General features: G+C 38.2%; 1 protein-coding gene across 3 annotated transcripts in view; it reads left to right on the top strand.

The window, feature by feature from the left end:
* The window catches only part of OGDHL (oxoglutarate dehydrogenase L), a 53,700-nt gene that overhangs the window by 10,318 nt on the left and 16,372 nt on the right, over window positions 1-27,010 (top strand). For all 3 annotated transcript variants that reach the window (XM_055793573.1, XM_055793574.1, XM_005236746.3), the window contains exons 3-16: window positions 843-1,022; window positions 4,572-4,674; window positions 8,054-8,169; window positions 10,065-10,219; window positions 13,167-13,313; window positions 13,913-14,003; window positions 14,524-14,703; window positions 15,071-15,199; window positions 15,585-15,764; window positions 16,032-16,184; window positions 17,206-17,308; window positions 17,925-18,053; window positions 20,425-20,575; window positions 23,802-23,929. In XM_055793573.1, coding sequence (XP_055649548.1) covers window positions 843-1,022; window positions 4,572-4,674; window positions 8,054-8,169; window positions 10,065-10,219; window positions 13,167-13,313; window positions 13,913-14,003; window positions 14,524-14,703; window positions 15,071-15,199; window positions 15,585-15,764; window positions 16,032-16,184; window positions 17,206-17,308; window positions 17,925-18,053; window positions 20,425-20,575; window positions 23,802-23,929 — 1,945 coding nt within the window. The remainder of the gene's footprint in view (window positions 1-842; window positions 1,023-4,571; window positions 4,675-8,053; window positions 8,170-10,064; window positions 10,220-13,166; window positions 13,314-13,912; window positions 14,004-14,523; window positions 14,704-15,070; window positions 15,200-15,584; window positions 15,765-16,031; window positions 16,185-17,205; window positions 17,309-17,924; window positions 18,054-20,424; window positions 20,576-23,801; window positions 23,930-27,010) is intronic.

Raw genomic sequence — 27,010 nt, 5'->3', positions numbered from 1 at the left:
AAGCATCTCGGATGTTTATCCCATTCTGCTGCTGTCTGCTGGCTTCTGTATATCTAATACCATTCTAACCTGGGACAGTGATCACCTCATCAGAATGGAAACAGTTCAGGAAAACAAAATTTGGGCATATGTCAAGGAAGTGGTTGCTTTAAAGTGCCGATGGAAATGAAAGATCTGTGGTTTGTTGCAATTCAGTTTCTGAAATACATATTATTCTAAAGTTATGACTTGCACCTGAAACCAGATCCATAATTTCTTTCATAGTAAGGTAACCTAAGCTAGTGAGGAAAGTATCTTAGACAAAAAGCCTCACTCAGAAAAGCTGTAATTGCTTTTAAACAGTTTCTTCAAGAAAGGCCCTTAAGGACTGATTCTGATTTAGGATATTCAGTGGGTGTCTTGAAGTATCATAAATCCTTTAAGTATCATTAAAAGAATGGCATAATTTCATTTATTGAGGTTTTTAGTTTTATAGGCTTGATACGTCTTTACCAGCAGCATAATATCATACCCATTACTGGTTGCCTGGATAAACATCACAGTTAAAAAGAGGTGTGTGAATGAATAATGTACGAAGATGCTTTGCACTCATGTGTGCTGCAGAGTTTTCCACTGAACAAGCTCAGTGTAAGAAATGAGATGAAAAGGGCTCTGCGTAAAAGAAACACACAGCTGGTACCAAGAGGTGGACGTATCATTGCTCACTTTTTGCTGGGTATTAGTGATACTTAATGCTGTCATGTAGTGAGATACCAGTTGCAGATTAAAGGAGCTGCTGTTGGTTGAGACTTTTGTTTGAGGTAATAAATTTTCCTCCTTTCCTTCTCTGTACCCATGTCCAGTCCTGGGATTTGTTTTTTCGAAATGCTAATGCTGGCCAAGCATATGATCCCCATCTATCAGATCAGCTGGAAAGAAAGGCATCGTTTCTTCAGAGCCATGGTCTTGCCCAGACACCTGGTAAAGCTGAAAAGCTTGTTGAGGACCACCTTGCCGTGCAGTCTTTGATAAGAGCATACCAAGTAAGTGTGCTTTGGGGAAGGTGTGGGAGGACCTCTCATTTCCACACAACCTTTTTCTTCCTTCTGGTCATAACTCTTGCCTATTGTCTTGCTTCTGATCCAGAATGTCTTGAGCTAGACAGTCTTTTTCTTCCCGGTAGCGTCTGAACGCTGAGGTCCTGGATCCAGACTGGGATGTTCCTCTGGCGTAGCAAACTGAGGGGTCAGATTACCCACAGCCCTGATGCTGGTCATCTGACTTAACCTGGGAGCTGTTTATGGAGATAGTGGTTTGTGAAGGGGAACATGAATCTACTTTTTTTTTGCCTATTTACCAGAAGCAGGAGCAAAACATGTCAAAGCCTAGCCTTTACTATTTTGGCTTACTTTGTGCGTGTGTGTGTCTGATTCAGTGAATGACTTGACCAAATTGGAAAACGAATTTATCTGAAATATTTTTGCTTCATATGAAGGGAGTTGTCGTGGATATACTGGTACTAATGAATCTCCTGATGCATGAAGTGAAATAAGAACCTTTTCCTCTCTTCAACAGCAAAGTTTTCCATGATCCAAGTCTGTCTTCACCTCTGAGAAAGTTTGTATTGCAGTTCTTAATGTTACTACCTTTCTTTAAGAAAGGAGGAAATGTGCTTGCCTTCTCATACATCCAGTGTGAATTTTGAGATTCCTGATTTGAGCAGGATTATAGGTAAAAACAGGGAGAAGAAATAATGAATTAATCAGAAGTTGAATTTTGGGAGGCTTACATACTGAGTTTGGGTCAGCATTGATGAATGTTGTTTAGAGACCTGTTTGTCAAAGTTGACTTTGTTTCACACTTTTATTAAATCAAGACATTAAGTCTAATTTCCTTTTTTCCTCTAAAAGAAGATGGTTTTTGGAAATAGCACAGTGCTTGTGGTTAGATGTTTTCTAAATGTAAACCAAGTCTAAACATTTTTATTTAGATTCGTCTTTAATATCTTAATTTCAAGAAAAGCTTAAAACTAGTGTGAAACAAAAAATCCCAAACCAAACCCTGCTAACTGTAGGTCTGTGTTGAGGAAGGTATTCCAGGTTGATTTTTTAAATTTGTTTTTTTGCCTTTTTTAAAAAAGTATGTATGTAACTTTGCAAGACGTTTGATACAGTTTGACTTGCACAGATCTGTTCTGCCCTGCACTAAAAATTTTAACGTTCTTTGCTGTCATCAGAGGAACAAAAGAGGAACTTTTAAACAAGCTTTTTTTTTTAATACATCACATTGTCACCATTGATTCATATATATACCATGCTATTCCAGTAACTGGGGAGGTGTTTGTAAAAGAGTAGAAAGGCTTGTGGCTATAAAGGATATATGAAATTTCCTTAGAAATAGCTATGTAGAAAACAACTGCTTCAGTAAAAATTTGCTGCAGAATTATAGAAAATTGGAGAATATTAGGCTGCTTTGACACCATTTACTTTAAATTAGTTCAGGGATTGCCATTTTGTTTCATGTATTTGAAAGAGTGTGCTAAGTCAAGTGATGGAACAGAAATGTCTGTCTAAATGGCAGACACCCATGTGTCTGCGATAAACGATGGAAGAGGATTACCTAAGGCAACTGTCTGTTTTTAAAAGGTATTTAATACCCTCTAAATTCTGTGTTGAAGGGATGTGATCAATTTGTGACCTTCCTTTGCCTGATAATGAAATGAAATGGAGCAGGATACAGTATCTTCATTTCTCAAACCTGTCAGTATTTTATGGCTTTTGTGGTAAACTGCTTTGTGGTCTGTGGAGCTGGACTTCTGAAAAGGCAGTTAATCTGTTGCTTTATCTGATGCAGAGCACTGGATGCACTGAAAGAAGGATTTCCAGTGAAATGTGTGAGCTTAACAGAAATGAGTCTAGATAAATTAATTTCTTGAGTTTTCTTTTGTAATGTAGGTTAGGTTTTTTGCATCTGTGTCTAGAAAATAAGATTTTAAAATCTGCTTTCAGGTAGTCTGTACTTGGATTTAGTCAAATTAATGGCAATTGATGAACAATTTCCATCCATCTATTTTCACAGGATTGATCTCTGATTTTTGCAGTTGTTACTGTTTTCTATATCCAGTGAAAGAAGTGCATGGTATTAAAAAACAACTTGGTATTGAGGTAAACACTGTCTTTTAATTAAAGACCACACTGCTCCTGCAGTGTAATAAGGCATAGCGCTTCATTGATGTGCTATTCTGGGTTTTGGTGGTCTTACTAATCTTCTTCCTCTTCCTGCTAATACTGCAGAGCAGATGTAGCTTAGGGAGGTGAATTCTTTCCTGTTGATGATGCTTGAGAGAGAATTGTTTGCTTAGTTCCAGTCAGATAGACTTTGTGCTGCTGTAAACAATGAGGTGGCACAGATGCTGCCGTGGGCATCATTTGGCCTGTCAGAGCTTTATTACTGGTGATTCATGAGATGCAAAGAGTCTCAGAGCCCAGGCAGAATTTACAGGGCTGGTGGTTCTAAAAAAAATGCCGTATTTCTGTTCACTTATGAGTGGAAAGCATTTTGTTATACAGAACGTTTCAGTACTGTTTCTACAAGTCATTTGTTGATGAACCACACTTTAATCACACTTTTATTACAGTGTGATGCGATTCGTTATTAATATTGCAGATTTTTTTCAGAAACAATTAGGTTACTAGTACCGTGAATGAAATTCTACTCAAGTGATCTGAATTTGTCCCTAGAAAGCAAAATATTAAGGAGAAAATATCCATATATTCATCTATAAAGAGCTTTTAATGAGCTAATTTGGTATATTAGAATCATGCACAGGAGACATGCTAAATTTTTTCTTTTTATTTGTGGCTTTATTGAATCAATTAGTTATTTCTTCTGTAGCAATGTTACATGTTAATATAAGGCACTAGTTTATAGAAATGTTGTATTGATAACTGAAAACTGGCTAAACTCCCCATTGAATTTGTGTTTTTTGACATCTTGAAAGTCGACTTCACAGATGAAATTCCCACCATTTCGTGGACGAAAATAAATGCTGTCTGATGCTGTCCAATGTAGAGCAGAGCTCATGAAGAGCAATCCCTTCATTTCCAATATAAACTTCTTCATCCCCGATCTATGTTTTAGGTCAATAATGCTGTATTTTTGTATCCTGCAGGTGTGGAAAGGAGGATTCAGGCAAATATACAAAATGACCAAATTAGCAGATGAAAGGATCTGTAGACTGGTCATAATTTAATTTTACCCAGAGATGTAGAGTACAATCTTCAGTAGTTTTCTTTACTTAAGCTTCAGTGTAATTCCAGTTTAAATTGTATGTCAGACAAAATGAAGGTTATGTTCTGATGTGTATTCAGCATTTTTTAGTAGTTAGTATACATATCCAAAGATACAATGGTTATTTCCCATCCTTATGGGGAAACTTGGGAAATAAGACCCTTTCGTGACATTAGTGGTATTTGCTGGTTTGATTTCATGGCTGATACACATGCTATAGGGAGATATCAGTGAATTTTTCCCTTTCTCTGATTTCTGTTGGTGTGATTTCATTTTTCTCTCACTTTCTTCCTTTTTTTCAGATCCGCGGCCATCATGTGGCTCAGCTGGATCCCCTTGGAATTCTGGATGCAGACTTGGATTCATTTGTTCCATCTGACTTAATCACTACAATCGATAAACTTGGTGTGTACACTGTATCCCTTGTTATTTGCAATGGTCATTTGTCTCTTTTGTCTCGTTGGTCTGAAGTGATTTAATAAGACATTTCAGGGAAGCTTCTACCTTTCCTGCTTGCTGGTATCAAGAAATAGTTTCTTTGAACATCTGTAAGGAGGCTCAAATTTCAGGACAATGGAATTTCAACTCTAAGATCACAAGTGAGGTTCCTGTGAATTCACCTGCTGACGAATGAGGATTATAAATGCTTTATGAAAACCCCAAATCTTATGGGTTTGAACCACAGCAGAAAGTAATGCTAATCAATACGTCAGGCCAAGATTCTGATAATCTATATTACTTTTGTACCGTTATGCTTGATACTTGTTTTGACTGGGGACATCTGAAGGCTAGTCAATAGGAAAAAAACAGCAATAAACAAAATCTTGGGTAGTGGAGCTTAGGGTAAATTTCGTACCAAATTTGGATTCTAGCCTCTCATAATTATTCCTTCTGTATAACTTGAAGAAATCTGTTTGAAGTTTTGGGAAGAAAATATGGGAAGTGTAGAATTCTTGACTTGCGTATATAATCCAGTGGCGATCACTTTAGTTTACTGCTGGAAGAGTGTGGTACACTAGGGTCTGCTTTTGCAAAGGTTATTCTGGTTGCTAAGAGGGCATGCCTTTGAGAAATTGCACTGATCAATTTCTTTGCTCCTCTCTGCTTGAATAAAAAAACCCCACACATCTGATTGATTTTTCTCTACTCTTCAGTCTACCTGGTTTGTTTAAAAGGTGATTTTCTACTTCATGAAGACACTGGATCAATTCTTCTTTGATATGCAGGGAAGCTTTTTGGACCAGACATAAAGCATAGTGCAAGTGGTAGATAAAACACATTTTGCTTAATTTTACTCAAAGTAAGTCTACCGCCTCTTCGCTGCTGTGTTTTCTATTTCTGGTGGTAGGGAAAAAAGCAGTTCTGACCCTTGATCATATAAAGGCAGTGGAGTGCTTAGGACTGTAAATAGGAGCTTACATAAATCAGCAGTATCCTTTGAAGTTTGTCAGCTTTAATTAAAGGAAAGTACCTACTAGAAAATCCATTAGACATTCACTGAGTAAATATAACTTGTTTGGAGCATGGGTGATTGCTAGCGCATCAGTACAGATTTCTTAAACTCGACAGATAGTTTAGAACAGTGTTGTGACTGGTCAGAAGGCATCATACTGAAGCCCTCATGAGCGTAGGAAAAATATGCTAGACCTCTGAATGAGATGGTGGGATGTGTCTGAGAGTGTAACTGAAGTGATATATCAGTTTTTGAGGGGAAATAAAATTTTTGACCTAGTCTTGGCACAGCAAAAAGGCGAAGGTTCTCAAATGTTGCCTGTCCTTGGATCATCCAGGCAGGGAACTTGGGAAAGGTCTCTGGTAGTACAGGAAGTATTTTACTGTTTGATTTTCTGTGCATTTTTGTTATCCCTGTCTTCTGGCTTCTTTTTTGAGAAACCTTCTGGTAGGAAGCTTCTTCTGGGAATTGCTTCTAAAAATGCAACTAGTTACAGGTGTACCTACTGCATGATTCGGTTTATAGAATTACTTTCAGGATTTCAGTAAGGTTGTATCCCTTTAAACTTGAGGTGATGCTTCAGTAGATATGCAGCGCTACAGTACAAAGCACAGATGTTTAGTGTGTGCCCAGATCGCTCCTGTACGTGTTCTGGTTTTTGCATGACAGAACATGAAGAGCCTGTGAAGTCTGAGAGAAAGTAAGCAAAGTGGGAGGGGGGAAAGCTAGCACTGCTTTGTTTCAAATGACACTAAAGGCCCTGTGGTCCCCCGTGTCCCTCCCTCCTCCTCTTTTTTTTCTCTTTTTCTTTTTTTTTTAATAATTTTTTTTAAAAGGAATAAATTAATAATTAATTTAAATACCTATTGTGGTACCAGAAAGGAGAAATAGTGGTACAAAACACTTTTTTTTGCTCACTCCAGATTTGACATTTTAATATATTAATAAAAACATTATTAGAAAAAAAATAATACTTAAAATACAATATTTTAAGATATATTATTTTTAAAACACAAAATATGTTATCACTGACAGTGCTGTGTAGTAAAAGTGGTAGCAACACAGTCCTATGGCCTGAATTCAACTCTAAAAACTAAGTTCCGCTATTATTTCATCTTTAAATTACTTCTTCATATTCATCTTCAGAAAATTCATTGAACAGGGAGTACGGAGCACTATTCTATATTGATTTAAGAGTTATGTGCAGGCTTTCATATCAGTGTTAAAGTGGATGCCTGCAGCTTATGTGGAACCAAGGTAAAGAGTTCAAAATTAAAAATAGAGAAGCTGCTTTTTGTTCTTAAATTATTTTTACATGTGTGTGTATATATAATTTTTCCATATATATTTATGTTTCTATAACTGTATGTGTATTATAAGCGTTACACATTTGCTTCTTACAATTGTAAGAAGCTATTTTTCTAATTCACCAGGTCTAGATTAAACTTTATGATGCAAAGCCTTTAACTTGCTTTGACACCAGTTTTGCAGTTTTGTCTGTTGTGTATTTTGGCTTTCAAAATGTGCGATAGCTAAGTTAAATATTTTCTTAAACTGTGTTCTCAGCCACAGCAAGCTTAACTATGTCTAAATCAAGATGGAACCATGTGCTTAAACAAGCCCTTGTTTTAGCTGGGGAGTGTGTGTGTGTGTCTGTTTTATAAGGGGTCACCGACTGGGAAATATTGCTGGTACAGGTTACTACAGGTTATTACATGGCTATTTCAAACTAACTTCCTTGTAAAGAGAAAGAGGGTGAATCAGAGATACCTTGGAAGTCCTACTGGAGTGTTTGCACAGTGTTACACTGAACACGTTCTGTATATTCTCTAGTCTGTCTATTAATGTTATGTAAATTAATCTAGCACGCTTCCAACCAACTGGTTCTGTCTGTGAAAAGTGGTTATTTTTGTCTTTGTTGCTTGTGATAGAGCAAGGAAGATATCCCAGTCATTACAGCTGGTTGTCTTACTAAATGGTGAAGTGCAAGATATAATATGGAGATTTGATAGCATATATGCTAATATGCTAAAATATAAAAAGGTTTGGGTGATTTTAATTTCAGTTGTTCTATCTGAGCATTAAGAAAGAACAGTTTGGTACTTCTAATCAAACAATAACTATTAAATGAAAACGTTTCTTTTTAAAATCCAGACTAAAGTGCTTTTACTAATGGATGCCTCCAAAATATTCACACTTTCAATTTTTAATCTGGTACCTTCTTGCTTAATATTGCTTTCTTAAACTTAATTTGTGGTGGTTTGAAAACCAGTGCTGTTTTCCTTTCTGTCTCCTGCCCTGCTTCACAAATTGGTGATGTACCTGTTGTAGGGTTTTATGGTTTGCACGAATCGGATTTGGACAAAGTCTTTCAGCTGCCTACAACCACCTTCATAGGAGGAAATGAGAACAGTCTGTCTTTACGTGAGATCATCAAACGGTTGGAGGTCAGTGGGATGTTTTTTGATTTGTGGTTGTTTTCATCCAAACAGAAGTGAACCTTTTCTGGTTGTCAGTCACAAAAAACCTTATCGCTTGTCAATTTTTAAATAGAGCATGTAAAGAATTCAAATGACATTAAAAATAACCCCTGTACTGTTTCTAGAGAGGGCAGCACCATTGATTTCACTGTCTGGATATCTGAAATACATAGATTAAGGATGAGTATAAAACAGGTGAATGTGAGCCCTAGTTCTGCAAAGAGCTGATGTTGTTTAAAAGGAGTGGAGCCTTTAGAACTTGTCTTTTAAGCAACCTACCTTATAGTTCCTACTATACAGATGAAAGTCCTTTGTATAAAGTACTTGGGATGTGCAGGGTTTGCTTTCAGACCCCTAGCTTTAGTGAGACTTTTACCTGAGTGAGGACATGAGGGTTGGTACCAAACATATGAAATCCCAGCTGTAGCTTGTAGGTAGTGATGGTCCTTGTTTTGCATCCCCAATCCTTTTTCTAGAGTTTCATCATCTGACAAGTGATATGGTTATGCCATGTTAAGTCATCACAGCTAAAACCATTTAAAGCAACAATAATTCAAAGGAGTAAATGTTACTAGAGGGCAACTCCAAACAGCAAAACAGCAAGTAGGAATGGCAATGAATTTGGAGACTACTGAGTTAGTAAGTGCTGGATATTCCCGATCGTGCTTCTTCCAGGATTTGGGAGTACTGAAGTTGTAGAGAGTTCTGTTGCATGGTAATGAAATCCATTGGAGTGAAAAGGATTAGGGGTGAGGAAACACGGTACTGAGTTACAAGAATCTAAAAATAATTACTAAGTGTGTAAGAGTTCATGGCTTTGACCTGTTGCAAGTGTGAGAGAATGTATTGACTTGCATGTTTGACTCTTAAGTCAGCTTAGCTGAAGCATGGTAAGTTGTTTAGCCACAGCATCTCTGTTGTGCATTTGAGTTCTGTATTTGCTTTTTGGTTTTTGCACTTGTAGCATGTCTGTGAGCAATTTAAAGAGAGAATCCTTAAAACTGTAATGTGCAAATAGATGGTCAAAATCAATAGCAAAATCTAAAAGCCTCAAGGAACTGATGTGCGTTAAAGAGAAATAACCCTCTGGCTTCCCTCTTCTCTCCAGAGCTTTGGATTTTTTTAAAAATTCCTTTTTAGTGGCACTAGAGAGCCCATACTGTGTGTTCAGAGTGGTTTTGTCTCAAATTAAACTCACAATAGGTCTTACTTCTGTTGACCTGTATTTTGGACACATTTTTTTGGTGACGTATTCTATTTAAGGTAAGAAAAAGAAAATTAAAAAAAATGCAACAAGAAGATAAAAATGTCTGCATTTTTTCCCCTGTCCTTTCTGTGCTTTCATCTGCTTGGATTCTTTTTCAGATTTCCAGCCTTCAGAGAATTGACAGTTATCAGATAATTTGCATAAGGCTTCATAGCTGTCTTCTCATTGTCTCTATTGCTTCATTTCAGGTGACATTTAAAAAAGACAGGGTAAATTCTAATAAATTACTTGAAACCTTTGCTGGTGCATCTAAAGAAAAGACTGCTTGTAAGAGTAGTAGCAAGTTCGGTGAAATATGCCAGTCGGTGGAAGGCAGGTTTATTGGCCTACTTTGAATGTATTACCAAATGAGAATCTTCCAGATTCAAAATTTTGAAATGTTACTTTGTAGAGAAAGCTTTCTGGCACAAAACTAGATTCAGCAAAATAATTTATTTGCTTATAGGATTACCGTGGGGAAGATCTAGTGGAAGAGGAAGAAGGCAAGATAGCTTTCAGAAGAGTAATATATCCAGAAAATATAATTTAAAAAATATATTTGTTTCTTCGTGGCCTATTAACTTCCTAAAGCTTCTGTGTTGTTTTCACATCCTAGAATACCTACTGCCAACACATTGGTTTGGAGTTTATGTTCATCAATGATGTGGAGCAGTGCCAGTGGATCCGTCAGAAGTTTGAGACACCGGGAGTTATGAAGTTTACGAATGAGGAGAAAAGGACTTTGTTGGCAAGGCTGGTGCGCTCAATGAGGTATGCTGGGGTGGTGCTGGGGAGCCGCGCTGTGGCTGCTGGGTGGAAGATGGCATGGGAAGCCGGTGCGGTCTGTAAACTGCCAAGGTGGGGGTGAGGAGTCTAAGTGAAAGCTGGAGTAGAGCTGGGTGTAGCTGACTTGGTTGCGATATCAAAGGAAAGCTCTGAAGTATGTCAGGGTCTACGTAGTGACTTAGTCTTCTGTCTTAAGAAAAGGCAGGTTGTGTTCTCTAACACTTGTATGGCCTTTAGTGGTACATCTGGCAATGTTTTCATTGGCTTGTGGAGAGACACTGGGAAAAAATTGTTTCAACGGACTAGTAACATACATCTGTGTTAAAAATTCACAGCCTAAATAGGTTGTCATAAAATAGGTGTCAGAACAACGCTGGATACTGATCTGCTCTATTCTCTCTACCGTGCATCTTTCTAGTAGCACAGGATCAAAGGAAGCCATCCTAACAGTCAGCCCAAGGAGAATTTTTAGATGGGTGAAATGTTGATGTGAGCGTTGTTTAACTGACTGGGATGTTAACGGTCTCTGGAAAGCTGTGCCAAGATGGGACTGGATTTGAGAGGCATAATGTGATTTCAAGTCTTGTTTTTGCCCTTTTCCTTTTGAGGTGTACCAACATGTTCTGTACTGTTGCACGACTTGGCAGCAGGAGTTTTGGCCTCTGCAATATATGAAGGCATGTTTGGAAACAGCATGTTGATGGCTCCCATTATGCCTGTCTGTATGCAAATACTGTGATCTCAGAGACTGAATTACCCTCTCACCCCTAGAGTCAAACTGTCTTTTTGGGCACAAGATTTATTCCAGTTCTTACAATCTGAAACAGTTTGCATATCCTTTGATAAGCACAAGAATTAGAAATATATAAAGATACATATGTTTGATTAAACGTCTGTGTTCAAAGACTTAAAAATGAAGTGCTCATTGGGGGAGTTGGAAGGTATTTTTGCCAGGTGTTTCATTTGCCATTATTATAGCAAGATTGTTTGGTTAAATGTCATTTAAACAGAAATAAAAAAGTCACTTGATGGTCAAGTGAATATTGCACTTGAGTAAGTTCAAGCCCTCAGTATGAAACATCACCATTTATCTTGAGACAAGAATTTGTGCTTTTATTCCTGCCTGTCTAAACTGTGGAAAGATCTAGAGTTTCTAGTAGCGTGAAAGAGCTGAATGTTCATCTGCCAAATTAATTGTCTGCTGAAAATGCAAGAAAAAAGTTTTACGTAAATTTCTATCCAGCTATCTCTAGCGTGCTTTTTTTCTTTTTCTTTTTTTTCTTTCTGAAAATGATCAGGAGAAAAAACTGGTTTTGTGGAAAACTGGTTGTTCTCTTGAGATTTGTGACTTTTTAAAGCAGATAGTCATCACTTTGCTCAAGAATGTTTTTAAAAGTGTTCATTCCAAGTGCTACATAGTTCAGGTACTTGAAACTGAATTTTAAAGTAAGATTTCTCACCCTTTTTGGTTTTCACTGGTAGGTTATTGAACAAAGGGTCATTTTTAACTCTTCCTCCTGTAAAACAGTCATGGTATATCTTTGAGCTACCTTGTGTATGCATTAGTAAACTTGTTAGACCCTAACTGTGTAGTGTGATCTGGGCATCTTCTTAAGCCTGTGCAGGGTCAAGCAGTTCTAGATTATCCCTTTTGAGAGCAGCCATCTTTCACAGACTTGCTCCTCTCTGGGTACTCAGTATGTGCAGTGACAGTGGATGAGCTGTTGTCAGCCTTTGTGGCATACGGAGGACTTGCAAGATGTGACCGTGAAATACTGTAGTTTTGCACACTTAGTGGGAGTTTGCCTCAAATAATGAACTTTCTGCTTGTCCAATACTGGCTTAACTTGCAGCTGCAGAGAGAAGGAAAACAGCTTCTACACCACTTTGACTTGCCCTGGAGGACCTGCTGTTCACGTGGAAGCCCGCTTTCAGTTTATATAAACTGGCAGAGCCCCACAGTCTTCCCTGAGGAATTCTGGCAGCATAGCTCAGCTGAGGGTCTGGCTTGTTGCTTAGATGACTGAATCGTAAGGGTATTGATGGGTGAGCTAAGGAGAATCTTTTGGCAACTATTGATTTCGCTGCTTTTAGGATTTCAATCTGAAGAGGTAAATGTCAGCATCCTAAGTGAGGAATAAGCTGAGTATTAATGGATTAGGGCTGTCTTATGAGTCAAGGTGTTGCACAGATGATGTAACCAATACAGTTATTTTCATGAAGATTTATTTTCTTTGCCTCTTGTATCTCCAAGCTTTACAACATATAATGCTTTCAACGTTTGTTAAAAGGTACTTTTTAACTACTCACATTGCCTCTGGCCCAAATGCATTAAAGAATGAAAGAACACAGAGCTGTCAAGGATTGACATCTTTCTGCTGCTGAAGCTGAGGCAGAGATACCAATGTCCTAGTTCTTGGCATGTCACCAACAGTTACATCACAGTCTGAGGAGCCCTGCCACTGAATAGGATCTATGAAATAGGTGTGCTTTCTACTGTGGGTTTTTAGAAGTATTTAATTGTTACTTCCAGAAAATACAGGTTCTCTGTTATGTTTTCTTCAATACATAGAAGACACTTCTTTGCTGTCACTCTGCCTTCCCGGTGGTCAGCATACATTTTGTGTACATAGGAAGGAGCAGAATATAACTTTACGTGAATCTTGTCTGAGGTGGAGACTCTTCTTCCTGTCTGAATTTTTTCACAGTCCTAGTAAATAGTTCTCAAATGGTGGAGAAAGAAGACTTAATTCTCTCCTGTGTCTCCCTCCCTAATGTGACTTACTTTGAGGCCTAAAAACATGTATTCACAGACATTTTAAAACAGCATAATGTAATTTTATTTGCTAAAAGATGTTTGACAATGAGTACGTGCTACATTATCTTAACACAAACACTCTGTCTTGTTTTTTGGGGTTTCTTTTTGGCAAAGATTTGAAGACTTCCTTGCTCGCAAGTGGTCTTCCGAAAAGAGATTTGGTTTGGAAGGATGTGAAGTAATGATTCCTGCACTGAAGACCATCATTGACAAATCCAGTGAAATGGGAATTGAATATGTTATAATGGGGATGCCTCATAGGTAATGTCAATGGAACTCCCCCAACAAAAACAGGCTTATTGTCTTAAGACGAGTTTTGAGTTCTAGGCTTTTATTAACTAAGTTGATATTAGAGAAGCTCGAGTAGCAAGAATATGTCATACCGAGTAGTGGGAACACAGAATTGTAACAAGTACTTGTCGGTGAGAGGCTACAGGCTTCACAAGTAAATGCCAGTGAAACCCTCTTCAGTGTGTATCGAAGCTGCAAGCAAATGTGGCAGCAGCCGTGGTATCTGTCCCATTGTGTAAGGTCTGGGACTGAGGAAGCTTGGTGAGATAGTATCAAACTTACTTTTGCTGTCGCCTTTATTAGTTATTAATGTCATTATAGTAAGACTGCTAGATAGCTATGAAATTAATTGCTCATACTTGGATAACCAGGTGTTATTAAATGTCTGTGGGAATGCATTGGAGGAATTTGCAATGGGAAGGAGAAGGGTAGAAAGAAGGGTTTCAGGTTCAAAAGCTTGAAGTAACTTCTTACTATGAAATTTCTGACAGAATGGCTTGCTGATTTTATGTTTCCTGCTGTTAACATTACTGTTTTTTGAGACATAACTGTGTTTGGAATTTTCTTAGAGGTAGACTGAATGTATTGGCTAATGTAATCCGGAAAGAGCTGGAGCAGATCTTCTGTCAGTTTGATCCCAAACTTGAGGCAGCCGATGAGGTAGGATGCTTCTTCAATAGATCTATATAGAGAGGTCAACATTCAAACTAGTTTTTAGTCATTTTGGTCATAGTTATTATGAAAATAGCATTATCAGCTGCTGAGATGTATTGTTGTCTTTACTAGTTTGAGGAATGTAATTCAGTGAATTTTTTTAACAAATCTAAAGACTATACTGTACCTCTGACTTGCAGAAGGTATCTCAGGAATGATTGTAGATAAGTTTAGTTATGGGTCATTTGACTGAGTTCGTAATCTCAAAGCATCTTTCTTTGTTTTATATAAATGAAGTTAGTATCAATATTCTGTAAATATTAATCCAATATTGGCTAGTGACACTAAGATAATAAAATAGGAACCGTGTTCCAATTTGAAATTACGTTGTCAACACCACAGGGCGTACTGGTGTACGATTGGCTAGATGTGTTTTTCAGACTGAAGCACAAATTTTAGGCGTAGCCAATCGGATGTGGCTGGTATGAATGACATTCCTGAATCATGAATACTTCATGCATGTTAGGGATCTGGGGATGTAAAATATCATCTGGGAATGTACCATGAGAGGATCAACCGAGCAACAAACAAGAAAATCACTCTGTCCCTGATGGCTAACCCTTCTCACCTGGAAGCAGTTGATCCTGTTGTGCAAGGGAAAACAAAAGCCGAACAGTTTTATCGAGGGGATACGGCAGGGAAGAAGGTACAGATTGTTTAATATAGTAACTCTTACTGGTGGTTTTTCGTTTATTTTTAATAAAAATAGTTTACCAGTAGTTTTGTATCATAGCATTCCTCTCTTCCTCCTTCACAAAAGGGATATATCTCCTGTTGAACTAGATAGGGGTTTTGACATGGTACCTCAAAGGTAACCCTAGGAAGTAGGATCAAAACTTCCTTTCATTTGTGAACTGAGAAAGGTAGAAGAATGCTGAGAAGGCTATATAAAAATACAGTTCTATTTTGTAAGCACTGCTGAAATACAGAGCAAAGAAATCCTGTTGAGAAGCTGAAATGGAAGTTTTGCTTTCTAATATATATGTGGATATGTGTGTATAATCCTCCCTTAGGTTATGTCCATATTGTTACATGGGGATGCTGCCTTTGCAGGGCAAGGAGTGGTGTATGAAACGTTTCATCTTAGTGACCTGCCGTCCTACACCACAAATGGCACTATTCACGTTGTGGTCAACAACCAGGTAAGAAGTAGAACATTTTGCATTCAGTTTGTCTGCTGAATAGCTGCAAGTTTATTTCTTTTTATTCTTACTTGTTATTAGCTGGGTGCATTGTCCCCTCTGTATGTCAGAATGCTTAGGATGTTCCTGAAAATGATCACAGTATCCGGCAACTCTGAGTGGATGGTATTTTATCACCTGTATTTATTTCATTCAATTTGTAAAACTTAATTGGATTAGGTTTGCTTTGTTTTGTTTTGAGGGGAGCAAAAAGAAGCTAGCTAGCCAAAATGAAAAGCTGACACTAGTGCTGTATAAATGACTATTAAATGAAAACCTCAAGGGTGCAAAACAAAGTAGAGGGAGATGCCCAAATTATTTTAATGGAAGTTTCTGGCATTTCTAGATTGGCTTTACCACAGACCCCCGTATGGCCCGTTCATCTCCATATCCTACTGATGTTGCTCGTGTGGTCAATGCTCCCATTTTTCATGTGAATGCTGATGACCCTGAAGCAGTGATGTATGTGTGCAGTGTAGCTGCAGAATGGCGAAACACGTTCAATAAAGATGTGGTGGTTGACTTGGTAAGTCTTTGTTTTCTTAACTTTTCATTCTGTGTATTGTGTACTACTCTTATTTTTCTGTGGCTTAGAAGGCCCAGTCAAGAAACATACTTTGTTTTTAAAGGCCTTTAGTTTTTTCATTTAAAAAACCCGAACAACTAACAGGCCCACAAGAATCTGTAAATGTTTTTATACCAGAAGCCTTCTAAAATGTCTGTAAAACTCTGAAATTGAAAGATTGAATTTTACATTTTTCCTTACCAACAGATACAATCTTTCCCGTTGTAGGTTTGTTACCGTAGGAGGGGGCACAATGAAATGGACGAACCGATGTTCACCCAGCCTCTAATGTACAAGCAGATCCATAAGCAGGTGCCGGTGCTGAAGAAGTACGCTGACAAACTGATTGCAGATGGGACCGTAACGCTGCAGGAGTTTGAGGTACACGTCCACAGAATTAAAGGGAACTTAAGCTGTCACTAGGAAGACACAACTGTCGCTGTGTGCCCTCTGCTTAAAAACCTTCCGTTACCGTGATAAGTCTTCACCCTTTGACACTTTCTGATTCAGTTTGGTTTGGATTTTCATGTAAAATAGATAGTATTGTTGTAACAAAAGGGCTGAAAGCACTGTGAAGTAATTCATAACATATTGCACAGAAAGAAGTGTTTCAGTTCTGAGATTTGTAAAAGGTGATCAAATGCGAGTGTTGAGGATGGAGGCGTTTGTCAACTGTTTTTCATCTCTAGAACCTTGATTCATCAGTAAGACAGTATTTAAACACTCATAGGTATAATTATAGCATCAAATTGATAGCCTTGACAGGCTTGTATCCACCAACAATGCAATAAAATCAATTTAACCTTTTTATTTTCTTGCAATGATTCAAGTAAATTCAGAGATTATTTGAAATATTCCAGAAGGAATGAAGTGCAGTCTGGTGCCTGTATTAAGCTGGTCAGGTCTTTACCTTAATCTTTTTGAAAGCGAGGGTGTAGAGTGTAGATGCAACAAAGGACTTTCTGAGAAGGTGTGGCTAACTGTGTAGTGACACAGTATTGCAGATCAACAAAAAAGCAGTTTGTGTAGGTGCAGTTTGTTATCTGTGGGAATGGTCATGGCTGATGCAGAACTGTCTATCTGGAGCTGTTGTAAACCTGTGTCAGCAGTGACATGGGCTTTGGTGACTGGATCCAGGATGGTTGTTCTAGAGCAACGCTTGTGACTTCAGCTCTCTTTACTTCTGTAAAACCTGTCCAATAAACTGATTTTATTTAATGTGGGTAAGCATGTTTCTAGAAGGCAATTTGATCCTAGATTAAAAAAAGAATTGTTTGCATAATTGTAACTAAATTTTCTTCTGGAGTTAAATAACTTTTTGTCATACTGAATGACAGGTGTCATCTGTAAGATACAAGGGTGTTATGTTTATTCATTTTAAAAATAAACTTTTGTTCTACAGGAAGAAATTGCAAAGTATGACAGAATATGTGAAGAAGCATATACTAGATCTAAGGATAATAAGATCCTTCATATCAAGCACTGGCTTGATTCTCCTTGGCCTGGTAAGAAGTGTCCTGTCCTAGTGTTAATATTATTGTGCTTTTATTTTGAGTGCATATTCTGGAATTCTTAAATGGTTTCTTATCTGAAAGTGTTCCTTTAAAATAGAATATTTGACCTTCGGTTTGCCCCTGTTAATAGTAAATAAAACATTCTGCCAGATCAACTTGAAAGAGATGCTTTTCTTAAAAAACATGCAAAGTAAGGCGTGGCTTTGAAAAAGTTGTCTTTTCAGTTTAGCAGAGAAGTGTTTTTCCTGTAATTTTCACTGTCTGTGCCTTCAGGAAAAAGGAGTATGTCTCATGCTCCTTTTTGTTGGGTTTGTTGGGTTTTGGAGTGTTTCTTAGGGATTGAGATATGCCTTTTTTTGGCTGCCTCTGCCCAGATAGTTGGGACTGCACAGGGAGTGAAAGCAGAAACAAACCAGATCATGCATGCCTGTAAGATCAAGTTCTGTTGCCATACAGATGGTCAAAATGATTGTGTCTCCCAGTAAAACATAATGAATGAGGTTTAGGCTGCTGCTTAGAATGTCTTTTAAGAGCTATGAGGTTTTAAATAAATTGTAGGTATATCTTAATCAGTCCTTGAACATCTCACCAAATCTTTTACTTCCAGGATTCTTTAATGTGGATGGAGAACCCAAGAGCATGTCTTGTCCTCCAACTGGCATTTCAGAAGACCTGCTGACTCACATTGGCAATGTAGCTAGTTCAGTGCCAGTCAAAGACTTCAAAATACATGCAGGTCAGCTGGAGTCTTTGTTTCTCCTAGTGGCTATGTTTCTTGTTCAGACTTTGTATTTGTGCTCATGAGTTGCTGTTGGGCCATTTCCCAAAGAGGAAAATGCTTGGGACTTTTAACTCTTCCACCCTATGGGCAAGGAGAATGTGACAGTTGAGGTCCTGCTACTTGTGCTCAGCATAATATTCTTTCAGTATCATGTCGCTTCCGTTCCCTACCTCGTTAAAACAGATTTTCATCTGAGGGTGTTAAAAGCCTCTTTGTAACGTTAATACCTCCTTTCATTCTTCATGTCCTTGTGGAAAATGCTGCCTCTATGCAGCATGTTTGTGGGACTTACGGGGAAGTAAGTCACCCATCACAGGAAGCACTATTAATGGGGGTTTTTAATGCTAAAACCAGTGGTAATTTGAAGTCCACTGAAGATACTTTTCTTGTGGTTTGATAACTTTCTGTTCAGGAATATAGCTTGTTCTTTTCAGACCTGGCAATGTTGCTGATATACTGTGAGCCTAACTTTAGTACAGCTGAATGAACTCTGTGTGGGCAAATTCAGACAGTTTTTTTTTTCAACTTACCGTTTAGCATTGATGATAGCACAAATCTAGTGTTTTCTCAAAAAGTCTTAGTTTTTGGTCTGAAGAGATTCAATTTAGTATTCGGCATCTATTACAGTAAGCAGTTAAATGTGTCTGTCTTACTGGGGAGCCCTGAAGCTGTCTCAGAGTTCGGAGTTAGTTCTTTTACTTTCTCGTCAGGCTGAAGTCTACAGCTCTACAGGGAGCAATAGAATGTTCATTCCATGGGGAAACATGGAGACACTTTGTTTAGGGATCTTTTTTTCTTTTGTTGGCTTGTAGGGAAGGTACTTCAAATCAGGAGAAGCAGCTTTTTTTTCCTATGTAAAATCTCTAGCTAGTCCTTCTTCTCCAGAGTGATCCATCAAGGAACGAAGTGTGTCTGCTGTAGATGTTCCGCGTGTTTGTGTTCCTTTGGGACAATTAAACACTGTTACACGTAATGATGGTAGGGCATTCCCAGTTTTCAATTGGAGGCTTGTTGAGCAGATACAATCGATCGATCAACTTTAAAATTCTCCTACGTATTTATGCACTTTGTTGTGACACTGATAAATTTGAAATTATCGTCAGCCAATAAAATTTAATATCAAACATTCTAATGATCTCAAAAGTCTTTTCCAACCTAAATGCCTCTATGATTCTGTGATTAAAATGGTAAGATGTTCTGTGTTTAGTAACTTAATTAACCATTGACAGTAACACTTGCCAGCATATAAGATAGATTTATGGTTCAAAGCAAATCCTATCTGCTGGATTGTTTTATGCAGTGTAAAAGGCCATGAGAGAGAAAATTTTGGGAGAATTAGAAGGGGCAAGAGCGCTTTTGACTTGTTTTGTCCTTCCACTGGAATGAAACAGCTGATGAATTGCAGTCTTTCAACAAACAGTTGGAAGATTTTGTGAAAAGTTTAGTATATTCTAAAGAGAAAATTTTCAAGATTTTTTCTTTACTTAAAATTCAACAATTTCAATGACGTTATATGTCAAATGAAAACGGGGAGATTTTTGTAAAAATGGAGAAAGTTACAAAGGGAAATATGGGAATGTAAAAAATAGGACAGCTTACCAAAAAATCAGTGCAAATGAGAAAATAAGATGTTGTCAAGTGACACTGAATACACTAGGCTTATAGCCTCAGAGCTGGAAGACTTCCCTTTAAAAGTCACAGTGTTGTAACTTGTGTTTTGGGTTACCAAATTATACAATCTTCACTGTAAAAAAACCCACTCAACCAACCAACCGAAAAACCCCAAAACAGCAGAAAAACCTATTGGTTACCAATTGAAAATCTGTTGGCAGCTGCTATGATTTCCTATTTATATGATACTCATAGTATTGATTAATCCAGCCTGTTTCACTTTGTAACATCTCCAGAAGTCCAATAAGACAAATGCCAAGAAAGAATGAGAGAGAAAAAGGGAGAAGAAAAAGTCACAAACCTGATAGCTGATGTTTTCAGTCTTTCATGAAACAGTACTTGGTGTTAGAGATGTGAAAATAAATCTTTGGGAAGAAGTATTTCACCATGAGTCTTTTTGATTGTTCTCAGTAGTTTCTGACACAACCAAACTTATTTTCTTCTTGTCAAACAAGGTATGAACACTATGCAACCCTTTGCCTGGGAGACAAGTTATTTTACTTTGCTAGTAGTTCAGTTCTGGAAGAACAGTTTGCAGACCTTTTTAAGATCTGTGTTTAACTTAGCCAGTGGGGAAGGGGAATGGTGAATGTAATGTGAGTATAAAATATCTCTGAAGTAGGTCCATTGACTTGTGGTCTTTATTGCAATGTAGGCCTCTCTCGGATTTTGAGAGCCCGCTTGGAAATGACCAAGAACAGGGTTGTTGACTGGGCCTTAGCAGAATACATGGCTTTTGGCTCGTTTCTGAAAGAAGGGATCCACGTCCGACTAAGTGGACAGGATGTGGAGAGGGGTACTTTTAGGTGAGTATTGAGTTGACTGTTAAATGCTGTCCCATTCTTAAAGAAACACCTTGGCATTTTTTAAATAATATGATCTTCTGTGGGAAAGGGGAAGCTGAGACTATTCAGCATCAATCTGAACGTTATAGATTCTGGCAATCAAGAATAATCAAGTCTCCTGTGTCTCTGTAAACAGCATTTTAAAGATTTGTATTTAAGGGAGAACAAATGTTCTTAAATACTTTCTTCCTTCTCTTGCTGAAAAGCAGAAATTAATTTTTTTCCTGCTTTTTAAGTAAAAATTCAGCTGCAGTCCATCTCATTGTGAGAAGTAAAAGGATATGTGCTGCTGCAGATTCTGAAGTCTTTTAAATACCATTCCCACGGTGGCTGCTTGGAACTCGGGTATTCTGTGAACAAACACATTGCCAGTTGGAAAGGCATTTTAAAATGAAATAAGGTCTTTGGTACCAGGACTTTTTTAATGACTGTGGAGCATGAACAAACACAGAGTCTGATCGCTTCTTAAAATATATACAGTTCTTACCTGATTCTCTGCGGAGTAAAATGTTAATGATGTATTTAATTGAAGCCTTTGATGCGAAGCCCATTGCTGGGGGTGAATGAACTAGCAGCTGCACTGTGCTTCATTGTGAATGCTTGCAGAAAGAGAGAGAAATCTTGGTGCCTGTCTTCTGTGGTACAGTGCTTTGTTTCTGTGCTGAGCTTCCTTTGGCATCCAGTCTTTGGGGATTTTCTTCTTTTTGCTCCTATTCTAATGGCAGTTTAACAAAATCATTTGGACAAGACCTGAAGATAAAGCTGAAGATCAGGAGATTCCCGCCCTGCACCCCCACCCCCATTTTTCATCCTCTTTGATTTCAGTACTGTAGTCTTGTAAAGTGGTGAGCATCTCCTGGGAGAGGAACGCACATGTTCGTTGTTTAGCAACCTACCCACCTATTTCAGGTGAATGCTTAGTTATGTCTAGCGCACACCTATAGACTTGTCTATAGAATACTGGTTCTCTGTATTCCAAGTTCCCTCACTGGTGGAAGAGGATTTTCCAAAACTATTGCCCAGAATTTCTTGACTTTCAAGATAAAAATAATTGTTATGCTCACAGCAATATAGGGAAAAAGATGAAAAGCATATGTTGAAATAAAAAGCTGTTTAGACTGGTGAAGACTAGCTCAGGGTTCCTGTGCCATCTGGATTTTATTATTCAGTCTTTTCTAAAAGGAGTAAAAAGGCATTCAAATAAATTTTGTGAAGTTCAGGACTGAAGCTGGTACTGCAGATGTTAGATTTATAGCAACCTGGTTCTGCTTTACCACTGAGTTTTGAGTTTGCCTGATGCGTAGTGGGAGCTACAAAACACTAGCCTGTAGAGTGATTATGAATTTTTGTTATGAATGTGATAGGGCAGTTGGACAATAAAGGGTGAGATTAAAAAAATGACCTGAGGAAGTCAGAGAATATGCAACTACTCTGTTAAACAAAAGAGAACGCTGTAGAAATGTGTAAGACAGCCTATTGCATTCAGGCTCATTTCATCAGAGGAACAGGTAGAAAAGTTAACTTGCAGTACAAGCACATCTGAGAGATGAGATACTGCAGTTGTCAGTAAGGCCACTCTTTTTTTGGCTGTGGTTGAGTTTTTTTCGTTTGTAATAAAGGTGAGCAACTTCCCGAACAGCTGAAGACATTTGCAAATGTTGGTGCATTTTTATTGGAAAAAACACATTGCAAACACCTAGGAAGTGTATGTCATGTTATCCTCTCCCTGTACTGAGGAGATCCTTCTTCTCCCCCCAATCTCTGGGACTAATTGAAGAGGGAGTATCAGCTAGAATTTGGGAAGAACTTAAGATACTGCATTGCCATAATGAAAGCAACATGACTGGAGTGCTTTCACTGTTTTGGAGCTTCAGAAGTGCTGTCTAGAAAATAGTACTTTCTGTCAGTATTCAATACGATGGTTGCCTTTCCTCCTGTTTCAGTACTCAACGTTATCAATAGACAGAAGCTAGATAAAAACTACAGATAGAAGCGCTGGGCCCTTTCTCATCTTGGAGACGTACTGGAGAAGGGAAGGAAAAGGGGAGAGAGACTTGATTCTGTACTGGTTTGATGTCGGTAAACCTGACAATCACGCAACAGCAATATCTGACTTGTACAACTGCATTTCTGGCTGTCTATCTATGCTCATTGTAATCATCTTCTGCTGCGGAAGAACAAAAATTTGTGCTCGAGGCTTATCGCCTATCTAGGCCTTCTATCTTTGGATGAATGACAGAAATAAAATGACAGTGGCAAAAATTATTTCTGCCTAACAGCTGTCTGGTGTGTGTACTCTCCCGTTCCTACCAGCTTCCCTCCCTGTGGTGTTCTCCAAAGATTCAGTCTCTTCCTGGCCTTACATTGTTGACTTCTAAATAAATTTCAGAGCTCTTTTGCTAGCGTTCAGTATAGCGAAGGGAAGCACAAAAAGATTCCGTCATTAGTTCAGTGTTGGCAGCTGTACAACACACAGTAGTTGTGAGCAGTGTAATAACTGTCCTTCTGTTAGCAGTTGTAAAGCTGGACTTGGTGGTGTGATTCACTCAGTCTGCTCAGAGAGTTAATGGATGACAGTAATTACTCCAGTCATCTCTGTTTTGGTGGTGTTCCTCGGTGCCCCATTCTGGTGCTGATTAATGGTGTTCTAGAGAGCTGTAAATGGTGCATGTGAGTGGAAACAGCAGCAAAGATGATACCACTGCTTCAAGTCTTGATGCTGAGATTAGAATTAGATTAAGTTTTTGCATAAAAGGCAAACAACAGTTGTTTTAAGGAAGAGAATAACAGAATTTGCTAGGGAGGCAGTGTGAAATATTTTTAATAGCGGTTTTGTTCTTCTGTGTTTGGTTGTTTTTTTTTTTTTTACTGTAATCAGTCTATTTCATTGCAACAACCTCCTCCCCCCACCCAGTTCTACTAGCGATGAGGTGTCTTCAGTTTCTCTGAGTGCTTGAGGACAAGCCTGGGTAGTCAGTGAAAGTCCTTATAGTGCAGCAATTGTATTTAGACATGTGATTGTATCTCTAGGTTTCAGCCGAAGCAGGGTATTTTGTAAAGCAAAGACAACTGTGCTGCTTGCATGCCCTCTAGAGAATGTAGCTTTGATGGTTTGTCTTTGAAAATAGCTCTGTTAAAGCCCAAAGTTAATCTTAGCTAATGAATTTCTTTCCACAACCCTTCGCAGCCATCGTCATCATGTGCTTCATGATCAAGAAGTCGACAAGAGAACGTGTGTTCCCATGAACCACCTCTGGGAGCAGCAGGCCCCCTATACCGTGTGCAACAGCTCCCTTTCCGAATACGGTGTCCTAGGTATGGCTCGGAGTAGCTGTCTGACAGCTCTGCTTGTGTTTTAATAGGTCTCAAGCGAGATGTTGGAAATGATGACTGCTGATAGTTTTGTTGGGGTTTTTTCAGATTTTGCTTTAACGTGGTTAAGCTTTCTGGCTGCCAAGTTTTACTTGGTTACTTGAGTTTGCCAAGCCTCAAAACAAACAAAAAACATCTCCTTCTGCTAGTGGCCTTTAATAATAAACACTCTGCCTTTTTTGTATTTTGACTTTATCACATTCATAACATTTTTGTATTAAGAGGGGATCCAGGAATTGCAGAACAGGGGCCTAAAATCCAATCAAAATGCCTAAACCGATCCCCCCACACCCTCTGAAAAAAGTCGTTTTCTCAAGAGATTCAATTAATTTACCCTGTTCATTGTCAGATTTGTCCCTTATTCTTACTTTGAATGGTTTTTGAAAAATCATTGTCACATATAAACTTTAAGCCAAACCCTTGTTTTTTTCCTACAGTGTGCTATGATGGGTTTCGCTTTTAATGTATATTTTAGTTTTAACATTTTAGAATAAATTAAAAATTAGAGGGGAAAACTTCAACTGCGTGTATGTTTGCATTGTTTCTTTTTGTTTTCTTTAGTTTTTGAATGTGTTGCTTGTGGTATCAGGCATATGGATTTGCAGGTTTCAGTGTGCTTTTGCAATGCAAAGCTTTCTGCACTCTTCAAATGGTACACTGGTTTGTTTAGGCTGCTCAGAACCTGCTTGTACTTCAAAACTACAAACTGGGAGACTTAAGTAGCTTTTGGTGGAAAAGTCACAGAATATGCTAGCATTGGTCTCATTAGTGTTCAACAGGAAATTATGTAGTAATGACAGAAGATGAATTTCAGAGAATAATACAGCTACACAAGAAGCAGAGCTCAGCAAGAAAGGAAATGGAAAAAAGCTGTAAAACGGTTGTATAAGATTCAGATATCAAAGCTCTCCCTCTCAGGTTCTGGCATCTCTTAAACAAGCGTCCCCACATTTTACAATTTTGGGATTCGGTTGAAAGTATCCAGCTGTTGTGGTTGATCTTGGCAATGCTGGAAGATACACTTAATGCTTTCTCAAAAGGGGAGAAACTGTCAAGAAAATCAGGGGCAGTTGGTAATACAGATATAAAAATCCATGCTAGCCTTATCTGAACTGCTATTCTGAGCGTGCTGTTTCAAGAAAACAAATTCTTGTTAGTGATAACATTAATCATAGTGAATTATATTTTTGGTACCGGACAGACATTTTACCTTCAGTTGCAGAGAATGGATAACCTCACTCTGACATGTTGAGGGTGGCAAGAGGAATGTGGAGCACAAACCAAATGCATCTAATAATTTATCAGAAGTGTTATTGATTCTATGGATAAATAATGAAATCTTGTTTCATATCCATTTCAGAGCTAGTGTGAAGGGAAAAAATGAAACATTGCAGTAGATAAATGTGGTAATTGATAGCTGCTGTCAAAGTTACAGAAATATTTGATCACAGTCATTTTTACATATGCTACATATTACCTAGCGCTAATAAAATTAAAGCGGTATAAAACTATAGTTGGAGCATGGGCTGAAGAGCTGAGGGGTTTTAGCTATTTTTGTTAGCTCTGTGGCAGAATTGATGCAAACAAAAGTTTGTATCTCTATAAGCTGGTACAGTAACATGTAAATAGGAGAGTAAAAGAGGAGAAGTATATAAACATAAGAGAAATAATTGTCGTAGACAAAAAGCAAGAATTTTATTTCAGATAATATTATTGTTAGGGTTTTTTTCTCAATTTCCTGTTGTTTCATAGAGTTTGGTCTGGGGGTTCTTAACTTGAGCCTGTTTTAAGTGATTATTATATTATTTTTTTGTACTGAAACTGCATGTTTCTGTGTTGGAAGTGATTCTATAATTGTTTCCTCTCCCTTGCTAACTTTTACGTATGAACCTTCTCCAACATGTTTACTCTTGTGTATTGTATCCATAGAGAGACAGTGTTGGGATAAGCAGCAGTGTGGGAACATCTTCTAGTTAAGCATCTCAGTCAAAGAGGAGCTGTTAGAATTGTTACCTGTTCAGCTGGTAACATCACTGGATGTCTGTACTACGTGGAAGAATAAGTGAACACTTGCAGTTCAAAGAGTTGATCCTTCAGGAGTGGCAGCCCTCCACCCCCCCCCCCCAACACTTGATTTTCTCTAACTGCTATTTCTGCTATATAAGCCTGTTACAAGGAACAGTTTGGGATTAGTGCCCTAAAGTATTGGGAGGTCAGGGGGAAGAGCTGGGAGGGTTGTGAGAGGATATAAAGGAAAAAAAAAAGGTGTTAAGAATTTAATTTATGACTGTGTTAACATGCAACACCTCAGAAGCATTTTGGGAATTCCTTTAGTTTCTGTAAATTAGAGCTAAATAAAAATGGATTGAACAGCCCAGCATGATTAAACAGATTATTTCCTTGGCAGGTACACAAGCCAAGAGCTGGCATCTGTTCAGAGCTGTGAGCTTTGCACCAAGTTATTGTTGAGCTGGTTAGGAACGCCTGGGGTGTAACTGCTCCATTAAAATGATACTCTGATGAGATTGATTTCATGTAGAAATAAAACAAAGGCAGTCTTGTTAACTTGTGGTTCAAACAGTTGCTCGTGTTTTGTGTACAGGAAGCTGTGGAGTGTGTGTACTGGGGCATTAAATCAAAGTATTTAACAACCTCTGATAGTTTTGTTTGACATCCTATGCCTACTGGTTTTAGCTATATCCAGACTATTACCGTTTAGTTGTGCATCTACTCATCTCGCTATAAATTTTCCCATTTACCGAAACTGAATGTCTGGGAGTACAAGTGATGACTGTGTAAAGTCATTTAAGCAAAACAGTTTGAGTTTATTTGCTGATTGAGGTAGAGGAGAAAAGCATAAGTAACTTACAGGCACTCCACATAACCTCTTCAGCATTTTTTAAATACTTCAAAAGATCTCCTGTTGTTGTTTACCACTCTCAGAATGACTTGTGTAGTGTTGATTCTCTATCCAGGAGATGCGACCTCCACGCAGGTCAGGTTCAGTACTGTCTTTGAGAGGTC

This window comes from Falco peregrinus, chromosome 1 (genome assembly GCF_023634155.1).
Source record: "Falco peregrinus isolate bFalPer1 chromosome 1, bFalPer1.pri, whole genome shotgun sequence".
Taxonomy (NCBI): domain Eukaryota; kingdom Metazoa; phylum Chordata; class Aves; order Falconiformes; family Falconidae; genus Falco; species Falco peregrinus.
Note: the sequence above shows the minus strand (reverse complement) of the source record. Positions and strands in the feature narration are given on the sequence as shown.